At 53.6% G+C, this 19,070-nt stretch overlaps 2 protein-coding genes across 4 annotated transcripts in view; both read right to left on the bottom strand.

The window, feature by feature from the left end:
• Bmp1 (bone morphogenetic protein 1) overlaps positions 1–12,461 on the bottom strand; it is a 39,903-nt gene extending 27,442 nt beyond the window's left edge. The window contains exons 1-6 of one of the 3 annotated variants that reach the window (XM_005008105.4): positions 11,921–12,461; positions 4,172–4,288; positions 1,570–1,740; positions 1,270–1,387; positions 787–965; positions 213–318 (exon numbers count right to left, since the gene is read on the bottom strand). In XM_005008105.4, coding sequence (XP_005008162.2) covers positions 213–318; positions 787–965; positions 1,270–1,387; positions 1,570–1,740; positions 4,172–4,288; positions 11,921–12,071 — 842 coding nt within the window. In that variant the 5' untranslated portion in view covers positions 12,072–12,461. Of the gene's footprint in view, positions 1–212; positions 319–786; positions 1,003–1,269; positions 1,388–1,569; positions 1,741–4,171; positions 4,289–11,920 lie in introns of those variants that run through there. The other 2 variants (XM_005008103.4, XM_005008104.4) reach the window with 2 other exon arrangements.
• A 501-nt stretch (positions 12,462–12,962) lies between these two features.
• On the bottom strand, positions 12,963–15,271 carry Sftpc (surfactant protein C). The gene is made up of 6 exons (XM_003479350.5): positions 15,122–15,271; positions 14,602–14,760; positions 14,166–14,288; positions 13,822–13,932; positions 13,377–13,538; positions 12,963–13,165 (listed from the first exon to the last, which is right to left on the bottom strand). The coding sequence occupies exons 1-5, from the start codon at positions 15,161–15,163 to the stop codon at positions 13,395–13,397; spliced, it is 579 nt and encodes a 192-aa protein (XP_003479398.1). The 5' UTR covers positions 15,164–15,271; the 3' UTR covers positions 12,963–13,165; positions 13,377–13,394.
• Positions 15,272–19,070: the final 3,799 nt, after the last annotated feature.

Here is a 19,070-nt window from a genome sequence, read left to right as displayed (position 1 = left end):
ACGTGGCAGGGCTCACAGAGTGCCAGATTTCAGCCTTTGGGCCAGGTCCTGCCACGACCCCCTGTAGAAGAAGACACAGGGCAGGAAATACCCACATGCTCTCCACCTGGGAGTCACAGCCACTCTGTGGGCCACCCTTCTTATAAGGGCAAAGTGGGACATGGAAGGAGAATGGCATCCAGAGGGCAGGAAGAGGCTGGGCTGTGTCTCACCTGGAGAACGTGTTGCGGGCATAGTGCATGATACTATCAAAATCATAGGTCTCCCCCAGGGACTCCACCTCCTGGACCTCCATCTTCAGGAAGTTATACTCCTGCCCTGTGAAGACCAGGAAGAGGGAGTTGGGCAAGGCAGGGTGGGCCACTGTCCTCCCTGTCCTTCTAGGGGCTCCTCCCTAAGAGCCTGGGGGAGCAGCCAAGAGAAGTCTGGGGTCCTGCCCAGCACCCTGTGCCCAGTGAATGGAGACCTTCCTGGAGGGAAGATCCAAAGGAAGACGGGAGAAAGACCCTTAAAGGACAGTATCAGCAGAGTGCAGGAGACAGCAAAAAGGTGAAGAGAAAGGCCTATGGGTACATCCATGTCTAGCCCCACCCCAAAGCTAGCTGGATTCTGGCTGCTTGTCATGGCCCAGGTCAGGACCCAGGACCTGGGCCAGCCCCCCAAGTAGCTCACAACTGATGGAGGGGTCCCTGAGCAGATGCCTGCAGTAGGTCCAGAACCCCAGATGGGGTGGAGGGCAGCAGGTACAGCCTTGGGTACAGGGCTGGGGCAGAAGGTACACCATACCTGGCTGGATGTTCTCACGCACGATGGAGACATGGCGGTCCCGGTCAGGCCTCGTGTGCTCGTGCCAGAAGCCGATGACGTGGCCCAGCTCATGGACCACGATGCCAAATTTGTCACAATTCTTGCCAATGGAGATGGCCTGGGGGCCCCCTCCTCTGCGACCCACATAGGAGCAGCACCTGGAGGGCGGGGCCAGCTCAGGGGGGCGGTCCCGAGCTGGGGGAGTGCATCCACTCAGGGGCCGGGCCAGGCTGCCGGGTGGGGGCAACAGGGGAGTTGGAGGGGCAGGTAGGGGGAGAGCCCTGATTATGGGAAGCCCAGGCTGTGTGCTAGGGTCAGGGACACAGCAACAGTAGATGTGCTAGGGCAGGACACAACGGGATGTCCCAGAACAGTGCCCAGTGCGGGGCAACGGCAGTGCCCAGGGCAGAATCTGGGTGGGATCATGGCAAGGATGCACAGCACCCAGGGGCCCCTGCTCACCCGCAGGGTCGGTAGGTGAATACAATGTAGCTGTCCTCATCCGTGCGCTCCAAGAAGGTGACACAGGTGTGTTTCTCCCAGTGCCTCATGGCCTGCCGGAAGACTGCCCTCTGGCTGCCTGCGAGGAGGAAGGAAGCCATGCTGTCCTGGTGTCCTGGTGGCCCATCTCCACCCACTGCTAAGGTGTCACAGCCAAGCTGAGGGCATGTTGCAGGACAGGAACCCATGGACGAAGAAACCCAAGGTCACAAGGCCAGGGCTGGTTGCAGGCTAAACTCAAGGCCCCACGACAGCACTCACCAGTGAAGTTTCCCCCAATGACAAAGGGGATAACCCCATCGGGCCACACACGCTCTGGCCGGGATGTTGCTGCCCTCCGGCTTCGGGGCCTGCCTCTCCATCTCCCTGGGGTTTCCCTTGGAGGCTGCACACTGGAGCTCTGGCAGTCGGGGGCAGAGGAGTTCCCTGGAACTGAGAGAGCAAGGCTTTGGCAGCGAGTGAGTAGCAAGTACACAGCACAAGTAGTGCGCCATTACTTGTGAAGTTTGAATTTACCTGTTTGCCGGAATTTATCTGATAGCCCAAATCAGTATTCTCAGGGCTTTCATGGTCATCTGTGGGCACGCGCAGAGCAGTAAAAATGTTGTGTAGTCCAATGTGCCTCTCCCCAGCGGGAGTTGAACAAGGTGACACTGCCTGTGTGTTTTGCCTCTCTTATTGCACATGAGTGTCTTCTTGAGGTACACTGAGTGACAATGTTTTTTGCATTTTGTGCTTTTTGTTTATGACTTTCCTATATAAAATGGCTCCCCAGGTGTAGTGGTGCAGGCCTGTTATCCCAGCACTCTAGAAAGCTGAGGCAGGAGGATTACAAACTAAGCCTACCCTAGGCACTCAGTGACTCCTGTTTTAAAATAAAAATAAATAAATAAAATAAAGTAAAAGGGGATGTAGCTCAGTATGAAGGCCCTGGCTTCAATCTCCAGCCCACAATAAACAAACAAATAAATAAGGTCTAAGGATCTAGCTCAGTGTAAAGGCGTTAGGTTCATTCCCTGGTTGAGCAGAAGAAAGAAGAAAAAGAAAAGAGTGGAAGGAGAGATGGGAGGAGGGAAAGGAAGGAAGGAGAGGAAGAAAGAAGAGAAAAATGGCTCCTACATATAGTCCTGAAATGTTTATCCCAAGAGTGAGCAGGCTGGGCTATGTTTTATAGAGAAATAAATGTGTTAGATAAATTTATTCAGGTTAAATCAGTGTTCTTGGCTGTGAGTTCAATGTTAGTGAATCAACTATTTATTAAGTAAGTTGTCTTTAAACGTTTAAACCCACATAAAACATGGTCATGTAGTGATCAGTTCACAACAATGTTCCCAGAGGCTGGCGAGAGCCTGCATTTGCCCCCAGGAGCAATGACTCAGTACTCATTAATCCGGTGTTCACGGCGACTTTATAGAATAACTAGATCTATAGAACCATGAAGTTATGCCATAACTACTCATAACTACCTCAAATGGCAAGAAAAGCTATAATTGCAAAAGCAAACAGAGAAGATACTCATTTCCTAGGAATGGTGGGGATCATGGGATCTGAGATTTGGAAGTGTCCCTTCTCATCTAATAGACCTTGCTATCTACAGAGTACACAGAACCACGTTTTCTGGGTGTTTCTCAGATTCACACTTTCATGTGACACAGCAGCTCTACAGGAAGTAGGCATATGCCATTACATTGACAGATGAGGAAACAAAAGTCAAAGGTTGCTCAAAGTCACCTGTTGCATGGGCAGCAGCCTTTTCATGTGGCCTTCCCCTGTGCCATGCCTTCTAGTCCCTGCAGGGTCATCTAAGCCTTGCTTGTCACCAGGTCACCAAGTTACCCGATGGAGCCAGTTGCCCGCTGGGCTAGCTGACCTTTATTCAGGATCCACCCTCCTATTGAACAGGTGACTACCTGGCACACCGGACTGTGCCCAGAAGTAGCCTGGCTGGGCAGTAGCAGAGCTCCCCTTGGGCAACAGGAGAACTCCACAGGGGCTCAAGAGACTATGCACCAAGCCTCAGCTTGGGGGTGTCAAGCCTGGGCCTCTCTGTACCTCCTATTCTGCACCTACCCTACACCAGCACCATATGGATTGTTAGGTGCCTGGGCCACCTGGGAAAAGAAGGACTTATCCCAGACTCTGAAGAAGTTTGGGTTCAGCCAGGGAGATGGGAGAAGGAAACAATTCATTTTCCCATGGCACAGAGCAGAAGGTTGGAAAATGGAGGTGAACCATCAGGTCTATGAGACAGAGGGGCAGATTCAAAAAGAAGCCCCTGAGATGGGCTCTGCAGGATGCACCGAAGCCTGCAAAATGGGACCTGGAGAGTAGGGAGGGACTACAATGTTGGACACAGTATCTTGGATTTGGAAAGAGAAGGCCTGGGTTCTAATCCCAGCTGTGGCTACATGATCTTGGGTAAGTCACTTAATTTCCACATGGCTTAAAGCAGGGGTTGTCCTGACACATATGTCTCTGAAAGTGGTAGGTTAGATTAATGCTTTTGAAAGAAGCCTGTAAGCCATAAGCAGAGGGGGCTGGAGATTTAGCTCAGCGGCATAAGTGCCTGCCTTGCAAGCAGGCAGTCGTGAGTTCGATCCCCGGTGCCGATAAAAAGGAAAAAGACAAAAAAAAAAAAAAAGAAAGAAAAAAAAAAGCCATAAGCAGAAAGGATTTCAGCTCTTAGCTCCCAGGGCTGTTTATACTTCCCTCTCCTCTGGGGGAAGGGCCAGAGACATCCCAAGGGTAACAAGCTCATGGGCGCTATCCTAGGAGGGCCTGGCTGGCAACAGGGAGGTTCCTTGTTTCCCCAAGTCTGGAACTCATTTCTGGGACACCGAGGACTGGCCCATCCCCAGCGTACCTGCGGTTTTATTTATGGATGATCTCCTAGCTGTATGCTGTCTGAGATTTGCAGCCTGCAGTACCCGAAAGGCCCTCAAGTCTTCCTCATCCAGGGCAATGTCCCCAAGAAAGGCAGCTGGAGAAAAAAAGTAAGAGTTAATCCTCTTACCTAGACTGGGTATACCATGCTTATAGCCCTAGCCCCTTGGGCACAGTCCCCTGTCCCCACAGCAACCCTGCCCTTAAATGCCACTAGTAGAAGAAAGGCAGTAAGGATTGACTTTTGAATCTCTTGGGAGATTATGCTCACTTCCTAGTTGAAATTCCAGCAAAAACAGGCAATGGTAGTATGTGTTTATAGTCACGTAGTCACATATATAGCCAGGTGTCTGAGGCCACTTGAGCCTAGGGACCAGCCTGGGCAGCACAATTAAGATGCTGTCATTTTAAAAAATAAAATAAAATAGAGCTCAGAATGTAGCTTAGCACAAAATGTGGGTTCAATCTCCAGCATCACAAAAAGTAAAATAAAATAAAATCCCAGCCAAGCAGATAGATACCCAGCCCCTACCAGGCTTTGAGCTCCAAAAGACATGGCTGGGTCATTTATTCCATCATTTTTCAGCAAATACTTAGTACATATTGTGGTTACACAGGCTCCATGCCTAGGAGCTGAGCTTCAAGTATCCAAGCAAACAACTACTGACTTAGAGAACTCCAGGCTCTGAAGAAAATATAAAGGGGTGAGATGGCAGAGGGTCCCTGTCATGGTTTGAGAAGAGTTCCCAAAGGTCCTATTATAGGCGTGGTCCTCAGGATGGTGCCTCACATCACTGAGGAAGGCATGGCCTTCAAGGGGATCATAGGACCCCAGCCCCTTCTTCCATTCTTGCCCCCCTAGCTGATGAGGTGAGTGGTTTTGCTCCACTGAGAACTCATGCCATGAGGTGCCACCTCATCAGAGGCCCTAAACAATGCACACTCATCTGCTATCTTGCACTGGAAATTCCAGAACTGTGGACCTAAATAACTCTTTCCTATTTCTAAGCCAGTGATCCCAGGCATTTTGTCATAATAACATAAAGCTAGCACAGCCCACTTGCGTACCCATGACCTTGGCACTCAGCTGAGCACGCCTTCTCAGCAAATGCCATTTCAGTCAAATCAAAGGGAGGATCGGCAGGGCAGGAAAGTGCCTTGGATGCCTATGAGTGACACTAAGGCTAGGCACAGGCACTTCCCAGCTAGCAGGAAAAGGCTCCCAGCACCAGCCCTGAGGAAAGGTGTTTGTGGAGAGATGAGCTAAGCAACCTGTGCTCTTTCTGAGACTGTAGCAAAGGGAGCAGAGCCATAGAACTGGCCGCTTGAAAGGAGCCCAGATGTGAGCTTCACACCAGGCTGGGCTGGGGAAGGCGGGAAACTGAGCTGGAGATGGAGCACAATCAGCCTCCCCGTCCCGCAGCTCCCTCCCTGATGACATCTGCTGCTGAGCGCTGAGCAAGCCAGGTGCTGGGCATCACACAACCCAGAGGCTTCACACACAGGCTTCCCCTCCCCAGTCAGCCCCATCAGTGAGACACATATGGTGCTTCAACCACACAGAAGCACACATGTGTCGTTAGTGTTCCCATAACCATGCAGTGACAGCCACAGCCAGGCTGTCAAACACAGAACCATCCAGATGAGACATCGTCCCTACAAGGGGCTTTCGGGTAGGAGGTTCTTGACGACTGAATGAATGAAGTGTTGTACTAATATTCTTGCAGTCTGATATTAGAATTGGCCCCCTAGGACTACTGCCCAAAATAAGGAATGGAAATGGAGCACAGAGACTCATCATCTGTACTCACCAGACACAGGTGACACACAGAGACACACACCGGACTAGGCGAGACACACAGCAACACAGCATGGGAGGGGTTTTTGCAGTCACCTTGCTAGTCTTCCATGGAGGAGGAACTGAGGCCCAGAAGGGAACCAACTGAACTGAGACCACTCTGCTAGTCAACTGGAAAGGCTTGGCTTATAACTCAGGCCTTCCCATTCCCAGGCCCACGGACCACCACACTCAAGTTCATTAGCTCTCCAGAACCCATATTATAAATATATATACACAAAAATAGACAGTCACCCAGACACAGGTCCACAAAAAATATTCACATGGTCCCAGACGGTCCTAAAAACACACGCACAGGCACAAGCACCCACACATTCAAAGCAGCGGCAAGCTCTGAACTCATTAAACCAGTAATAGTAGGGATAATGACAACTTATGTAAATGTCTGCTGGGATTTATGGAGTGCTTTCCAGTTGACAAGGTGCTCTCACATTAATGAGTCCATTTAATCCCAGCCCGCCCATGGCATGCCCAGCGCAAAGAGCCACCTTCTGCTCCCAGCTTTTGCCTAGGGATCTCCATTATAAACACTCGGAGAGACAAAACTCGTGGCTAGAGGTCAGTCATCTCCCTGACATCAGACACTAAGAACCTAGGGCCTAAGAGGGGAAATGATGTGCTCCACATCACTATTTTGTCACTGGTCCAGCATCTCTTCCACTCTGTGAGAAAGTTGCCTCCCTTACACCACCTCTGAGGTCTTCACTTAGCAACTGATCAGACAGGAGGACAGATGCTTCTCAGCTGCCATTCAAGAGTGGCCTTGCCAAGGATTCGGATAGCAGGCATGCTCCGGGGATGTGGGGGTGGATTTCAACATCATGCAGGTGGTGTGTCCCACGGATGACCCCCTACTTTGTCTCACAGATGACCCCCTACTTGTACAGATTTGTACCTTTGCACATACACTGCATCTCCAGGCTCCCACACTCACACACTCACAAGCATTGTCATACAAGCCATCCCTTGGTCTCTGTGGGGAAACTAGTTCTGAAGTCCCCCGAAAATACTAAGCTCCACAGATACTCAAGTCCCTTACACAAAAGGGTACAGGGTTTATACAGACCCTACCCAGACCGCCCTGTATACTTTAAATCATCCCTATATGACTACAACACCTAACCTAATGTCATTGCTATGTAAATAATTACACTTCATTGTTTGGGGAATAATAACAAGAAAAAAGTCTGGACATGTTCCATACAGACACAATTTTCTCAACTATGTTTGAGCCATGGTTGGCTGAATCACTGGATGTGGGCCCATGGATACTTGCACTGCAAGCACCCCCTAAGTGACCACTTCAGTATTACCTCAACGTCAATCTGGATTGCAGAAGCCCTAAGTCAGTTCTGTATCTTCCTGGTTCCCCTATACCCACTTACCAGTGGAGGGGAACCCTATGACAGAGGCCATGGAGCCGTGTTGGCCTGTGGGACCTGGGCAGGGGCAGGCGGAAGACAAAACAAGGCCTTGCTGAGGAGTTCAGCTCAGAGCGGGCGTCCCGTGGTGGGGATGTCATGGCTGAAGAATGCGTGGGAACAGCATGGGGGGTGGGGTGGGCAGGAGAGCCATAAGGCCAGGAGCTAGGCATGAGGACCTGCCCTTCCCAACCAGGGGAAGCCAGGAAATCTGAATGAGGTAGTCCCAGGGTCAGGGACAGGGTCAGAATCGGGGTCAGAGTTATGATCAGGATTAGGATAGTAGTTGTTTTCAACACAGGATCAAAACATTTTTACTTTGTTTTCTAGCTGTAAACTAGCCAGAAGCATTCGTGGCTGCTCCACAGCCAGGCCCGGAACAGGAAGAGAAAGAACCACATCCATGAGCCTGGACCTGGGGAGGACTTTGTCCTCGGGTCAGTCTCTGGACTCTGAATCCCCTCACCCAGGGCATGGCAAGGTCTCCCCTTCTGAGGGGGCAGGGAGCAGAGTCTGACTAGTGTGATAGGTTGGACACACATCCCTTTACACAAATACAGGCTTCTAGCTGGGGAGGACACACCCAAGGCCCTGAAACATGAGAATGGACTTAATCACATGTCCGCTGACACACCAGTGCACACTTGCACTCTCACACAATAGTCCAATGCCCACAGGTGAACAGAACTGCCCTAAAGCAAAAGCACACCCATGAGCATGCACACTTACACCCCCTCTCTTGTGCAAATTGTGGCATTTCAAACTCTCGAACATCCACAGGTGTACCCAGTATTCACTGGCCATAAAGGAAATGGTCTGCATGCCCAACGGAGCAAGCAAGTAAGCAACGTAGCAAGAAGACAGCTGAGCTCTGCACATCCTTCCTTCCTCGGTCCTCAGCGGCCTGGGGAGTGGCCCACTGTGATCTCTTCACCTTGTCCAATATTTTCTCCCAAATAGCTGGGGAAATGGTGTTGGTTTGTTTGTTTTTCCTTTTTGTAGTAGTACTGGGAATTGAACCAGAGCTTTCCGAATGAGCACAGTCCATCTGTCTTTCTAGACAAGATCTCCCCAAGTGGCTAAATTGTCCAACCTGAGCTTGAATTTGTGATCCTCCTGCTGCAACCTCCCAGGGTGCTAGGTGGGATTAAGGCATGTGCCACCGTCCTTGGCTAAGGAAACAGAATTCTGAAGAGGTGCATCGCAAGGAATCTCACTGACTCCTCTCTATCTGGAGCATAGGGAGACTCTAGGTGTTTTCCCTCTCCCTATGGGCACCTAAAAGAGAGGGTGACTCAGGAAACAGGGGCCTAGGTGGGTGGGGTGACTCACGCTGAATGTCTGGAAGGGAGAATGTGGTTTGGTGAGAGAAAAGATTGTGCTCAGTTTCCAGAGCTTATATCCTTCAAAGGCTCCTGAAGGCCACATGTGGGCCACGAGGCCCTCAAGGTAAGGATGGTGACCAGCACTCCTGCAAACCTCTGAACCGCCTGCTGAGCAGAGGTGGGAAGCAAGGGTCTTACAGGTTGGTGGGCTTCTCTACCTGTAGGGGGCCCTGTGCCCCACTGCTACCCCCAGGGTCTCTTCAAGGGTCACAGGCAAAGTTGATAATCTTGGGGAAGACCCCATCCATGGCTCAGCATCCCAGAATATGAGATATCCAAAATTTCCCTCTAGGGGGCAGGCTTGATAGACCAGCTCTGAGCACAGCCACAGACCAGCCTGGCTTCCTGTCCACTGCTCTAGCCTTGCCCAGACCTTCTCAAGCAAAAGTCACCATAACTCAAGTAGTAATGGCCACAGATAACTTCAAATGCCAGGGCCTGGCCAGCCTAGCAGCAACCTGAGCAATCACAGGTAAGTGGGACCATCAAAGGAACACTCCTTGAAGGCCCTGGGTGCAGGTAGGGGAGGAATTCAGGAGAAAGCTGAAAAACAAAGCAGGCAACCTATCCAAACCTAAAAGGACCCAGAGGCAGGAGCCTGCCATGGTCACTTCCAGCAGCATGCCAGCCTCAGCAGACAGTGCGTGCGTGCATGCGTGCGTGTGTGTGTGTGTGTATGTGTATGTGTGTGTGTCTGTGTGTTTGTTCAGGAACTTAGATCTAAGTTTCCTCCAGGGATGGACCACAGGCTTAAGCATCAGTTATATCCAAGAGGAAGCCTGATGTGAACTTGAAGCTTGGCCTTGTCCGGCACTCAAGCCCTCTTGGCCACCCCAGTGCCTGGCCCAGCTCCCCACCAGCCTCCCTTCACCCCAGTGGAGAGGTTTCTCCAGAAGACTTGTTTGAAGTTCCAACTCAGCCAGCCCCACCCAGCATGAAATCTGACACTAGGGAGAGTGTCCTCAGCCTCCCTGTTCTCCACATCACTCCCATGGCTCCCTACCCTACCCATAGCTTCCATTCTACCTCGCATGGCTCCCTAGTCTACCGGGCTTTGAGGCCTTACCCTTGCTCCCCTCGTACATGAAGACCCCACAAATATTTCTAGCCTCCTAGGATCACTCTGCTCCTGCCACCCCCACCACTAGGGAGGTAGGGGGAACAAAGGCATCTGTGTGCCTGGGCCTCTAGAGGATAGTCCTAGAGGACTATCCACTCCTTGAGGGCAGAGGCCATCCTGGAACCTCTATGTACCTCCCACAACATCAAGGCCAGGATTGGGACCTATCAGGCTCCCATAAAGTGCACATCACCTCAGCGAACAGAGCAGTGACACAACGACAGGGTCAGGGTGACTTTAGCTTTCCCTAAGAACCAAGGCAACAAATAAATAAATAAATGTCACTGGGTGTGGTGGTACATGCCTGTAATCCCAATGCCCCCAAAGGCTGAGGCACGAGCATCAACTTGAGTTCAAGGCCAGCCTGAACTACAGAGTGATACCCCGTCACAAAACAAAACAAAGCAAAACAAACCACCAAGCCCATATTCCCCTAAAAAAGAGAAAGAAAATCGACAGAGGCACAAAGCACAGGGGGAGGCCGCCAACAGTCATTCAGGTCTGTGTGCTAAGTGCTAGTAAGTGTCTCGTGTTCTCAGACTTAGTTTCCCCATCAGCTCTATGGAGAGACATCACCCACTCCACCAATGAGAAATTGATGGTCAGAAATGATGGCTAATGAGTTCAGTTTGATAGCTAGCTCCACCAGCCTCCAGCACACATGCACCATCCCCTTGCCACTTGCCCATCCAGAGAGATGACAGCTCATGTCCTGCATTGCCCACAACCCAGCGGGAGTGGAGGAGGAAGGGCTGAGAGATTTGGCTTTTCCTGTCTTCAATGGAAGGGGCTCCTATTCCTCTTTGTGACCCAGCCACCTTAAGAGGGATCAAGTACAAGGAGAGTCCCTGACCAGATCCCCAGGGCCAGGACCACAGTGTCCTCCCCCAGTGCCTGCTGTCTAGTTCTAGGAACCACGACTCTGCTCCTGGCTCTGGCTACTTGAGGGAGAGCCTGAAATCAGAAGCAGGAAGTCGAGGAAAAAGTTCTGATACCTTGTCTCCTGTGTATCCCAGGCAGCTTGCTCAGGCTTGAGTGCCTGGCCATCTGGTCACTCCAGGGACAGGACCCTTCTGGTCCTAGCTGGAGTGAAAGGCTTACATAAAGAACACACATACACACAGGCCCTGACCTGAATGGCCTCTGGTACATGTGGCATGGAAGTGCTGATGAGTAGCTGAGTTTTCTTTGTGTCCCTTTTTCCACCCCAGCTTGGCCTTGCCAGGCATACTGGAGCATAGGTAAGCCCCCTCCTGGGCTGGCTTTTCTGACTTTGACAGCTGCCTCCTGAGACCCCAAGAGCTGCTGCAGCTGCTGGCTGGGATCTCAGGATACCACAGAGCAAGGGCTCTGGGGACCCCACGGAGCAGTTTTTTTTCCTCCTGCTGGGCTGGGAAGGCTGTAGGGAGACGTTTTCCTAGGAGCTGCAGGCCTTGGGAAACCAACCTAGACAGATGTGCAGCCCCAGGATGGACAGGCTGGCAAATGCCAGTGCTCAGCGGAGCAGGAGGGAAGGGGAAGAACACACACACACACACACACACACACACACACACACACTCACTCTCTCTCACAGAGTTTGGCCAGAAAAGTTTCCTGCAGAAGAAAAATCTTCCTAGCCCGCCTGCAGGATTCTCTGGGACCTAGGGAGTTTTACCCAGGAATCCTCTAGGAAAAGCAAGAGGCAGCGACGGCAGTTTCCACCCAGCGCAGCAAAACTTCAGTCCTAAAGTCCCCAAACTTCCCCCTCCCTCTCTCCCTCGGTCTTTTGTTCCCCACTGCATTGCCAACCAGGCAGCTCCCGGCTTCCCACACTGGACTGTCCTCCCCCAACCCCAAACCCAAGCCGGCCCGCGCCTCCTCCCGCCGGCCTGCACGCACCCCAGCCCTGCGCGCCCCGGCTGCCCTTGGGGTGGGGGGCTGCTGGGGGTCCGGGGGCGCTTACCCGCCTTGCAGGGATCTTTGTAGTTGATGGGCTCCGGGGCGTCTTCCTCGCCCAGATCGTAGGTGTAGTCGGCCAGGTCCAGTGGCCGGCCGGGGCGCGCGAGCAGAAGCAGCAGGAGCCCCAGCAGCGGCGGGCGGGCCACGCCGGGCATGCTGGCGGGCGGCGGCTGCGACGGTCGCGCCCGGACGCGGGAGCGGGCGACAGAGAAGCGGAGCCCTGGCGGCGAGGGGAGGCGCTCCCGCGGCCTGCGCTGCCCCCGCGCGCGCTACCTCTCCCCTTCCCCGCTTCCTGTCTCCCGCCCCCCGCTCGGCCACAGCTCGCGCTCGCCCTGCGCTCCGCGGCTCCCGGCCCTTCCCCGTCCCGCTGCCTTTCTCTCGCGCCCGCCCTCGCGCCCGCTCCCCCCAACCCCCTTTAAGGGAAATGAGCTCGCTGGAGGGCGGGTTTTCGCCCAGCTCGGCCCCCCTCGGGGCCGGGACTGTGCTCGGCCGGGCCGGGACGCGCGCCAGCCCGGGCGGGGAGGGCCAGGAGCCGCGCCGCCCGCCGGGAGGGGCTCCGGGCTGGAGAGGGGGCGCCGGCGCCTGAGGTGCGGGCCGGTCGGCCGCCACTCCCGCCGGGGGCCCCCTAGCGGCTGCCGGTCCCACAGATGCCGGCCCGAGCCCCGATGGGCGGCGGGACACGCTGGCGCCGCCCCTGCCTCTGGTCCCTTGGTCTGCGCGCGGAGCCCTCCAGCGCTGCCTCTCTCAGACCCTCGCTCTCTCCCTTCTCCCTCTGGGTGTCTCTCTGTCTTGCAGTCTCTCTTGCTATCTCTGTCTCTGCCTCTTCAAACTGGCAAGCCACTGGAGGGCGCCTAGCGCCTGTGGATGGCTCGGGGTCCCCTCCTCGCTGCTCCTTGGTGCCCCACTTGGGGCGGACCGAATCCCCAGCACTGTGGAACAGAGGGGACCTGGCAAAGCCCCTTCTGCTCCCTCAAAGCCCTCCTGTCCTCTCCCTGGCTCCCACCAAAAGCTGCACTGAGCAGGTGTCGGAAGAGAGAAGTTGGATCTTTGTTTTTTAATCAAGTTGCTTTATTCTTTTGTGGTAGGAGTCCCCAGTCCATAGAAGCCATCTCTCCTCTGCCCTGGTCCACCCACCCTCTCCAGCAGCAACCTTCCTCCACAGTTAGAGCTTTGCGTGCGGACAGGAGCCTGTTTGCAAAAAGACCCTGTGCGTGAGAATCTTTCCTCTCCACTGTGGCTTCCACGGACCCTGTGAAGCAAAGGAATGTTGTTTATCAGGGGAAGAAAAGGGACTGGGGAAGCCACCCACCCGCCTGCAGCAGGGACCCGGGGCTGCGAGCCTTCCCTCCCCAAAGCTCCATAGATCGCCAGCACTGAGTCCCCTAGGCCTGATCAGTTGACGCGGCAGGTGGCCCAAGCCCTCCCCGATACTGCTCTGGTGCCCTGGCAGCCAGCCACACCTGCACACCGGAGGAATCCTAGACATAGTAGAGAGGCACCTCTGCGCACAGGGTGCGCACGGGGAGGCTCAGGAGAGCCAGGTCTTCTCCAGGGGAAGCTGCAGAGCCCTCTTCATGTCTCTCCTCCTGGCCCAGCTTAGAGCCAAGTGCAGTGGGCTTACCCTGAAAAGAACACCAACTGGAGTCTGTGTTTCTGCCTCCCCCGCGGCCCTTACTGTGAGACACACATCACCCAACCTCTGTGAGTCTCAGTGTCCTTGCTGGTGCTGTGCTGGCTTTGGAAGCCACAGATGGGATGGAAAGGCGTGGGACAAGTCAGCATAGAGAGGTCACTGACCTGGCAGGCCGTGAGAAGCACTGTTTTGCAGATGACAAAGAGCCATCATCTCAAACCCTCTGCACTCCAGGAAGGGAGACAGCCCACCCCTTTCACCCACACACCTACCTGTAAGTTCTGGAATTTTCTAGCGAGAGCCTCAAGACTGGGGATGCTTTCTGGAGCCATCTTCATGATATAGCAGCAGGTTCCTGGAGCAGGCTTGTAGGCAGTCAGGAGCTGTGCATGGAATGCTAGAGATTATTCCGGGAGGCCCCCCTAACCTAGTCCTCAGCCAGCTCTCTCGGTTGCACATGGAGTCACATTAGGGTCTGGATTTGGGCAGCCTGGGGGAGGCAAAAGGGCTAAGAGATGGGGAGAGATGGGTGCTGTGAAGTGGCCTGGCTGCACTGCTTCCCTCTAGGAAGGTCTCATCATTGCTTCCCCAGGTCAGGAGGTCCAGGCATACCCACCCGCTGGTAGTCATACACGACCATGCCAGTGGAGCCGATGGAGAAGGTGGCAGCGCTGACCACGTGCTCACTCTGGGCCAGGCGTTGCTGAGCTTCCGGTGCCCCAATGCTCATCTCGAGAACCTGGGTGGGGGCAGAAAGGTACCTGGCAGTCCTCTTTGCCCTCTCTGCCTTTCCCCACCTATGCCCACCCTCATCTCCTTTACTTAAATGGAATCTCTTCTTTCCTGAGAGCTTAGGGATGTGAATAGAAACCAGGTGCTGGAGGGAATGGGTTGTCACATCATGGAGCAGTGCTGTTTTCCCAAGCTATGGGATGTGACAACCCATTGCCTCCAGCACCTGGTTCTACTCATCTCCCTAAGCTCTCTCAGCCCTCCCAGCCCTCTGTGTGGCCTCCCGTGCCTGCTGCCCACCCCATCCCAGGCCTGCTCACCATCTCAGTGTGTTTCTGGCTCATGTGAAGGCCCATGAGCAGGGCTCCTACAATCACCACCACCACAAGGACCACAACCACAACCACGATGAGAAGGCGCTTGAGGTGCACCGGGCAGCAGGGGATGCGGAACTGGGCCCGGGGAGCTGCGGAGTAGTCCTGACAAGGAGGAACAGCCAGAGAGACAAGTGTGAGGCACACCCCACCCAGCCCTACTGTGTGGCCTCCCTTTGCCCACTGCCCTCCCTGTCCTGTCCCTGCACAAGCTGGAAACCCTCCTGTCCCCTCTTAGGGCTGCAAAGCCAAATGCATTGGATATATAGAGGAGATCTCAGGGGATCAGAGAAAACTTCTTGGAGGGGGTGGCCTGTATTCCAGTAAGCCCATAGATACTTAAAAGCAAGGTCCTTGGTGTCCCTGTCCTAACTTAACCCAGTCCTAGGCTAGTTGAGCAAATGAATCTGGATAAGGAAATAGGTCCAGTATAGACACGCACAAGCACACACACGCCCACACTCACCGGTGGACTCTCCATCAAGACCTCTTTGCTGCCCATGTCCATCTTGTAGGATCACTCCTTTCTACATCCTACAGGTGTGACCAGGATCTTATATGTGTCCGCAGGGAGGGGGCAGAGGTGAAGGACCAGGTCTCCTGTGTGCCAACCAAGCCCTTCTTAGCTTTGAAGCCTGTTTGTTCCTGGCTCTTCAGGCCAAGGGCCCTGATAAGCCAGCTGCTAGAGCCCCCAAGGGCCCTTGGCCTAGCACATGAGTCCTCTTGGCCCCAACAAGAGCAAAACTGGATGAGCTGAGCAAACTAGCCCTAAGGTCACCTGCAGCCCTCACTGTGGGTGTCTTCCTGGCATGCCTGCCTTTCTTATTGGCACCTGCCCTGCAGCTCTGTGGCTTCCTTCTTCTTCTGCCAGGCAAAACCTCTCAGGCAGCCAAGGGTCTGACCAACCGTTCCCCACAGAATGTCCCCAAGCCTAGGGTTGAGCTCCAGGACAAGGCAGAGAAGGCTCAGCTGAAGGCAGAGGGACACTGACATCACTTGGAAGGGATCTGTAATGGGAAGGTCGGATTCCTCTTTACCTTGCCTCACCTCTCCCAACACACCCCCAACCTAACCTCAGATACCCTCTCTGTAGCTCTTTTCCAAATTCTGGAAACTCTGTCCCTGCTGGGGGGAAACTCTTACTCAGAGGTGGACGGTGTTTCATTCTTTGCTCTGGGCTTGTCTGTACACCCAAGGCTTCTGATGGCAGATTCCTGACACTGCTTTCTTAGGCTGGGACAGCCTGGCACAGGGCTGGTATGGCCCCATTCTTTCTGTCCTGAAGTCATCATACTCACTCCGTGCCTTTCTGTCACTCTTCCCTTCTGTACTTCTTCAAACTCTCAGGTCCTCACTGTCCTCTCTCTTTCTGCCTCACCTCTTTCACCAAGACCAGCTCTCTGTGCTCTAAGTCAAATATGTGGTTTGGCTGTGCCCTTTCTCTGGGGCTCCTTGTCACTAGCTGAGCCAGGTAGTCTGTAAAGCCCCATCTCCTTTGAACATTCATGGGCGTGTGAGCTAGAGCTGCTCCCACCTTCCTCTCTTGGCTGGATTCCCTTGTCCTTGGAGGCAGCCATCCTTTTTTATCCCCAGGGACTGGTTCCAGCCACCACCTTCCCTACTGGATACAAAATGCCCCACTCCCTCATATAAAAGAGCAGGGAGTATCTACATACAATCTGCACACATCTGTGTCTATGCTTTCAGTCATCTCTGGGTGATTTATAGTACCTAACACAATGCAAATGATAGGTAAATAGTCATTACACTGTCTTATGCGGGGAATCCATGACAAGGGAAAAAAGTTTGTACATGTTCAGCGCAGACGCAATTTTTTCCCCCAAATACTTTCCATGTATTTTTGGCTGAATTGGCAGATGCAAAACCCATGGATACAGAAAGCCAGCTGTACTTTAACTCTAAAATGTCACCCCAATTCCTGCCCTCAGCCCCAGGCTCCTCACACCTTGTCCCTGCCCTTTGATCATGAACCAGCCTCCGCACCATGCTCCAGCTCTGGCTGGCTCCCCTGTTCCATCAAGACCCTCTCCAGCTGGAGGTCCTCAACCTCAAGATTGTACAACAGTCTGGCCTCTGAGCTGAGAGCCCCTAAGAAGCTGGAGGAAGGAAGGCAATGTTTGCTCCCACCACCCTCTTTGGCCCCCCTAACTGCTCCTTTAAATATTTGCGAAGCCTCCAGCAGGGGAAAGAGTGTCCCAGGATGAGTGGAAGAAGGGGAGGGGTGCAGGCAGGAGGGGGAGGGGAGCAAGCATCCGCCTTTCAGCTCAGCCTCAGCTGTGTGCAGGTGCCAGATGTAGAAGACAGCCTGCCCGCCCACACTGTCCCCTGCCTGCCCCTAGCTCCCGCCCCCCTTACCCCCCCCCATTGTCCTGGCAACCTTGGGATTGATGGCTGACTCACAGAACTGGGCCTGAGCCAGGTGGGCAGTTGGCCAGCAGGAGAGCCAAGAACCACAGGCATTGTGGGGTCCCCATGGGCATCTCTGGGGGCCGCAGTGTCCAGCTGTGGGGCTTGCACTGAACAGGTGTCTGAGTTGGGACTGCCACTGTGACTGGGTGCAGGAAAGCAGTTCTCTCTGTGTGGTCCTCAGTCTCCCCAGCATGCTGCAGCTCTCAAGGCTTTATGGTTGCCACTGCTGCTTTTTTTTTAAAACTTGCTGTGCTTGGGGGCTGGGGAGGGGTACCAGTAAGTTTCTTAAATGAGGTTCAACTGCTGGCACCACCTGGCAGAAACCTTGGGCTCCTTAGAGGAGGATGGAGGAGGAGGAGAGCCCAGTGGTTGGTCATGCATAGCCCTCCACCTCTCCCTCAGCCCCGCCCTCTGCTGCAGCCTTCTTGTCACTTCTGGGCCTTTCTCATGTCATTTCTTTCTGAATACCACCCACACTAAAAAGCCAAGAGCCATGGCACCTGCTCCATGACCTCACCACCCTTCCGCCTCCTCTCTGCTCCCTGCTGCACACTCACACTCCATCTAGTGCGCACTGATGGTCAGCTCTGGGAGGCCTTTGGCTGCCCAGCTTCTCAAGCAGGCTCTATCGTGGGTGGGAAAGGAGTGCGTCTCCTGGTGCTTCCACCAGCCTGTCACAGGGCAAGGAGCACACACACGGCCCACGCATAATTATATTCAGCGACAAGACTGACGCTGAACAGGCGTGGGCTCCTGCTGGGCGCTATGTGGAGGTCTCAGTGCTTCCACCGGTGGCTCTGGGCCCCAGAGTGAGTCATTCTGCTTTTCTGTGCTTTAGTATGTTCATCTGTGACATGGAACAACTGCTGTCTGTTTCACCCAGCCCACGAGGCTGATGTGAGGTTCCAGTGATATCCATGCAAAAATCCAGTCCTCATCATTATCAGCTCTTACTCCAACCCCCAGGGCTCCTCTCTCTAGCTAAGAGGGGACCCCCTTTCCACCTCTCTTCCAGTTACCCTCTTTGAGAACTGTGGGTCATGGAGAGCCCAGCCATGGCCACCCCTCCTGTGTCTCCTTTTCCCCCTCCTCGGCTGCACGGCTTGGGATGAGATTCACTCTCTCTTTGTGTGCCAGGCAGAGCTGTGCCAGGGACGGGTGGGGACGATTGCCCAGCTGCCCTCCTTGGGCTACTCTCCCCACCCCCGCTGCTCCCCTTCCCTTGAGCTGGCAGCACAGGAGCTGGATGGGCAGTGGCAAGTGGACATCAATCAACAGGGGCATCCCTGGCTGGGAAAACTGGACTTAAGCTCAGAGCAGAGACTCCTTGCTACCAGAGGCTGGGAAGCCTGTTATAGGGACGCAGCTTAAGCCCAGCAGTCCCTGTTTCCTGAACTGGTAAGGGCATAGTAGAACCAGTGTGGACAAAGCACACGACTAGAAAAGCCCAGTACTGAGTCCCAGGCTCCCTTTGTCCTGTGCCCGTCTCTCTTGAGACAGTCCTTCCTGTCACCCACCCCCAGAAATGGCAAGATATAGAGTAGCAATTCTTAAACCACTTGTTCTTGGGATCTCTTAATACTCCTAAGAAGTTCTGAATCCCCAGATAACTTTTGTTTCTGAAAGCTAGTCTATTGATATCTACCAGATTGCCATTCACTGAGACATTTTAAAATATGTATTTATATAGGTATGGTAGTGCACACCTGTAATCTTAGCATTTGGAGAGGCTGAGGCAGGAGAATTCAAAGTTCTAGACCAGCCCGGAGAAATTTAGCAACTTACCAAGACATTTTGTCCAAAGGAAAAAAAAAAAAAGAAAATGGGGGAGGGCTCATTATATAGCAGCTCAGTTCCAAGGTTCTGGGTTCAAGCCCATATATACATATATATGAATATATATAGGAATATATATTTCTATTATATGTTATAATGTAAATCGCATACATCTTAAAATAAAAATAGCCAGCATAGTGTTATGGGGC

Source organism: Cavia porcellus, unplaced genomic scaffold, assembly GCF_034190915.1.
Source record: "Cavia porcellus strain 051 isolate PalLab524CR breed Dunkin Hartley unplaced genomic scaffold, mCavPor4.1 scaffold_24, whole genome shotgun sequence".
Lineage (NCBI taxonomy): Eukaryota > Metazoa > Chordata > Mammalia > Rodentia > Caviidae > Cavia > Cavia porcellus.
This window is presented reverse-complemented; position numbering and strand designations above follow the sequence as displayed.

What these genes read in the sequence shown, in the direction of transcription:
- Sftpc (XM_003479350.5), bottom strand. Translation starts at nt 15,163, where the DNA reads ATGGACATGGGCAGCAAAGAGGTCTTGATGGAGAGTCCACCG. An exon ending in GCCAGAAACACACTGAGATG is followed by an intron (nt 14,289 to 14,601) that starts GTGAGCAGGCCT and finishes GCCCCCACCCAG; the next exon opens with GTTCTCGAGATGAGCATTGG. An exon ending in GAAAATTCCAGAACTTACAG is followed by an intron (nt 13,539 to 13,821) that starts GTAGGTGTGTGG and finishes TGTTCTTTTCAG; the next exon opens with GGTAAGCCCACTGCACTTGG.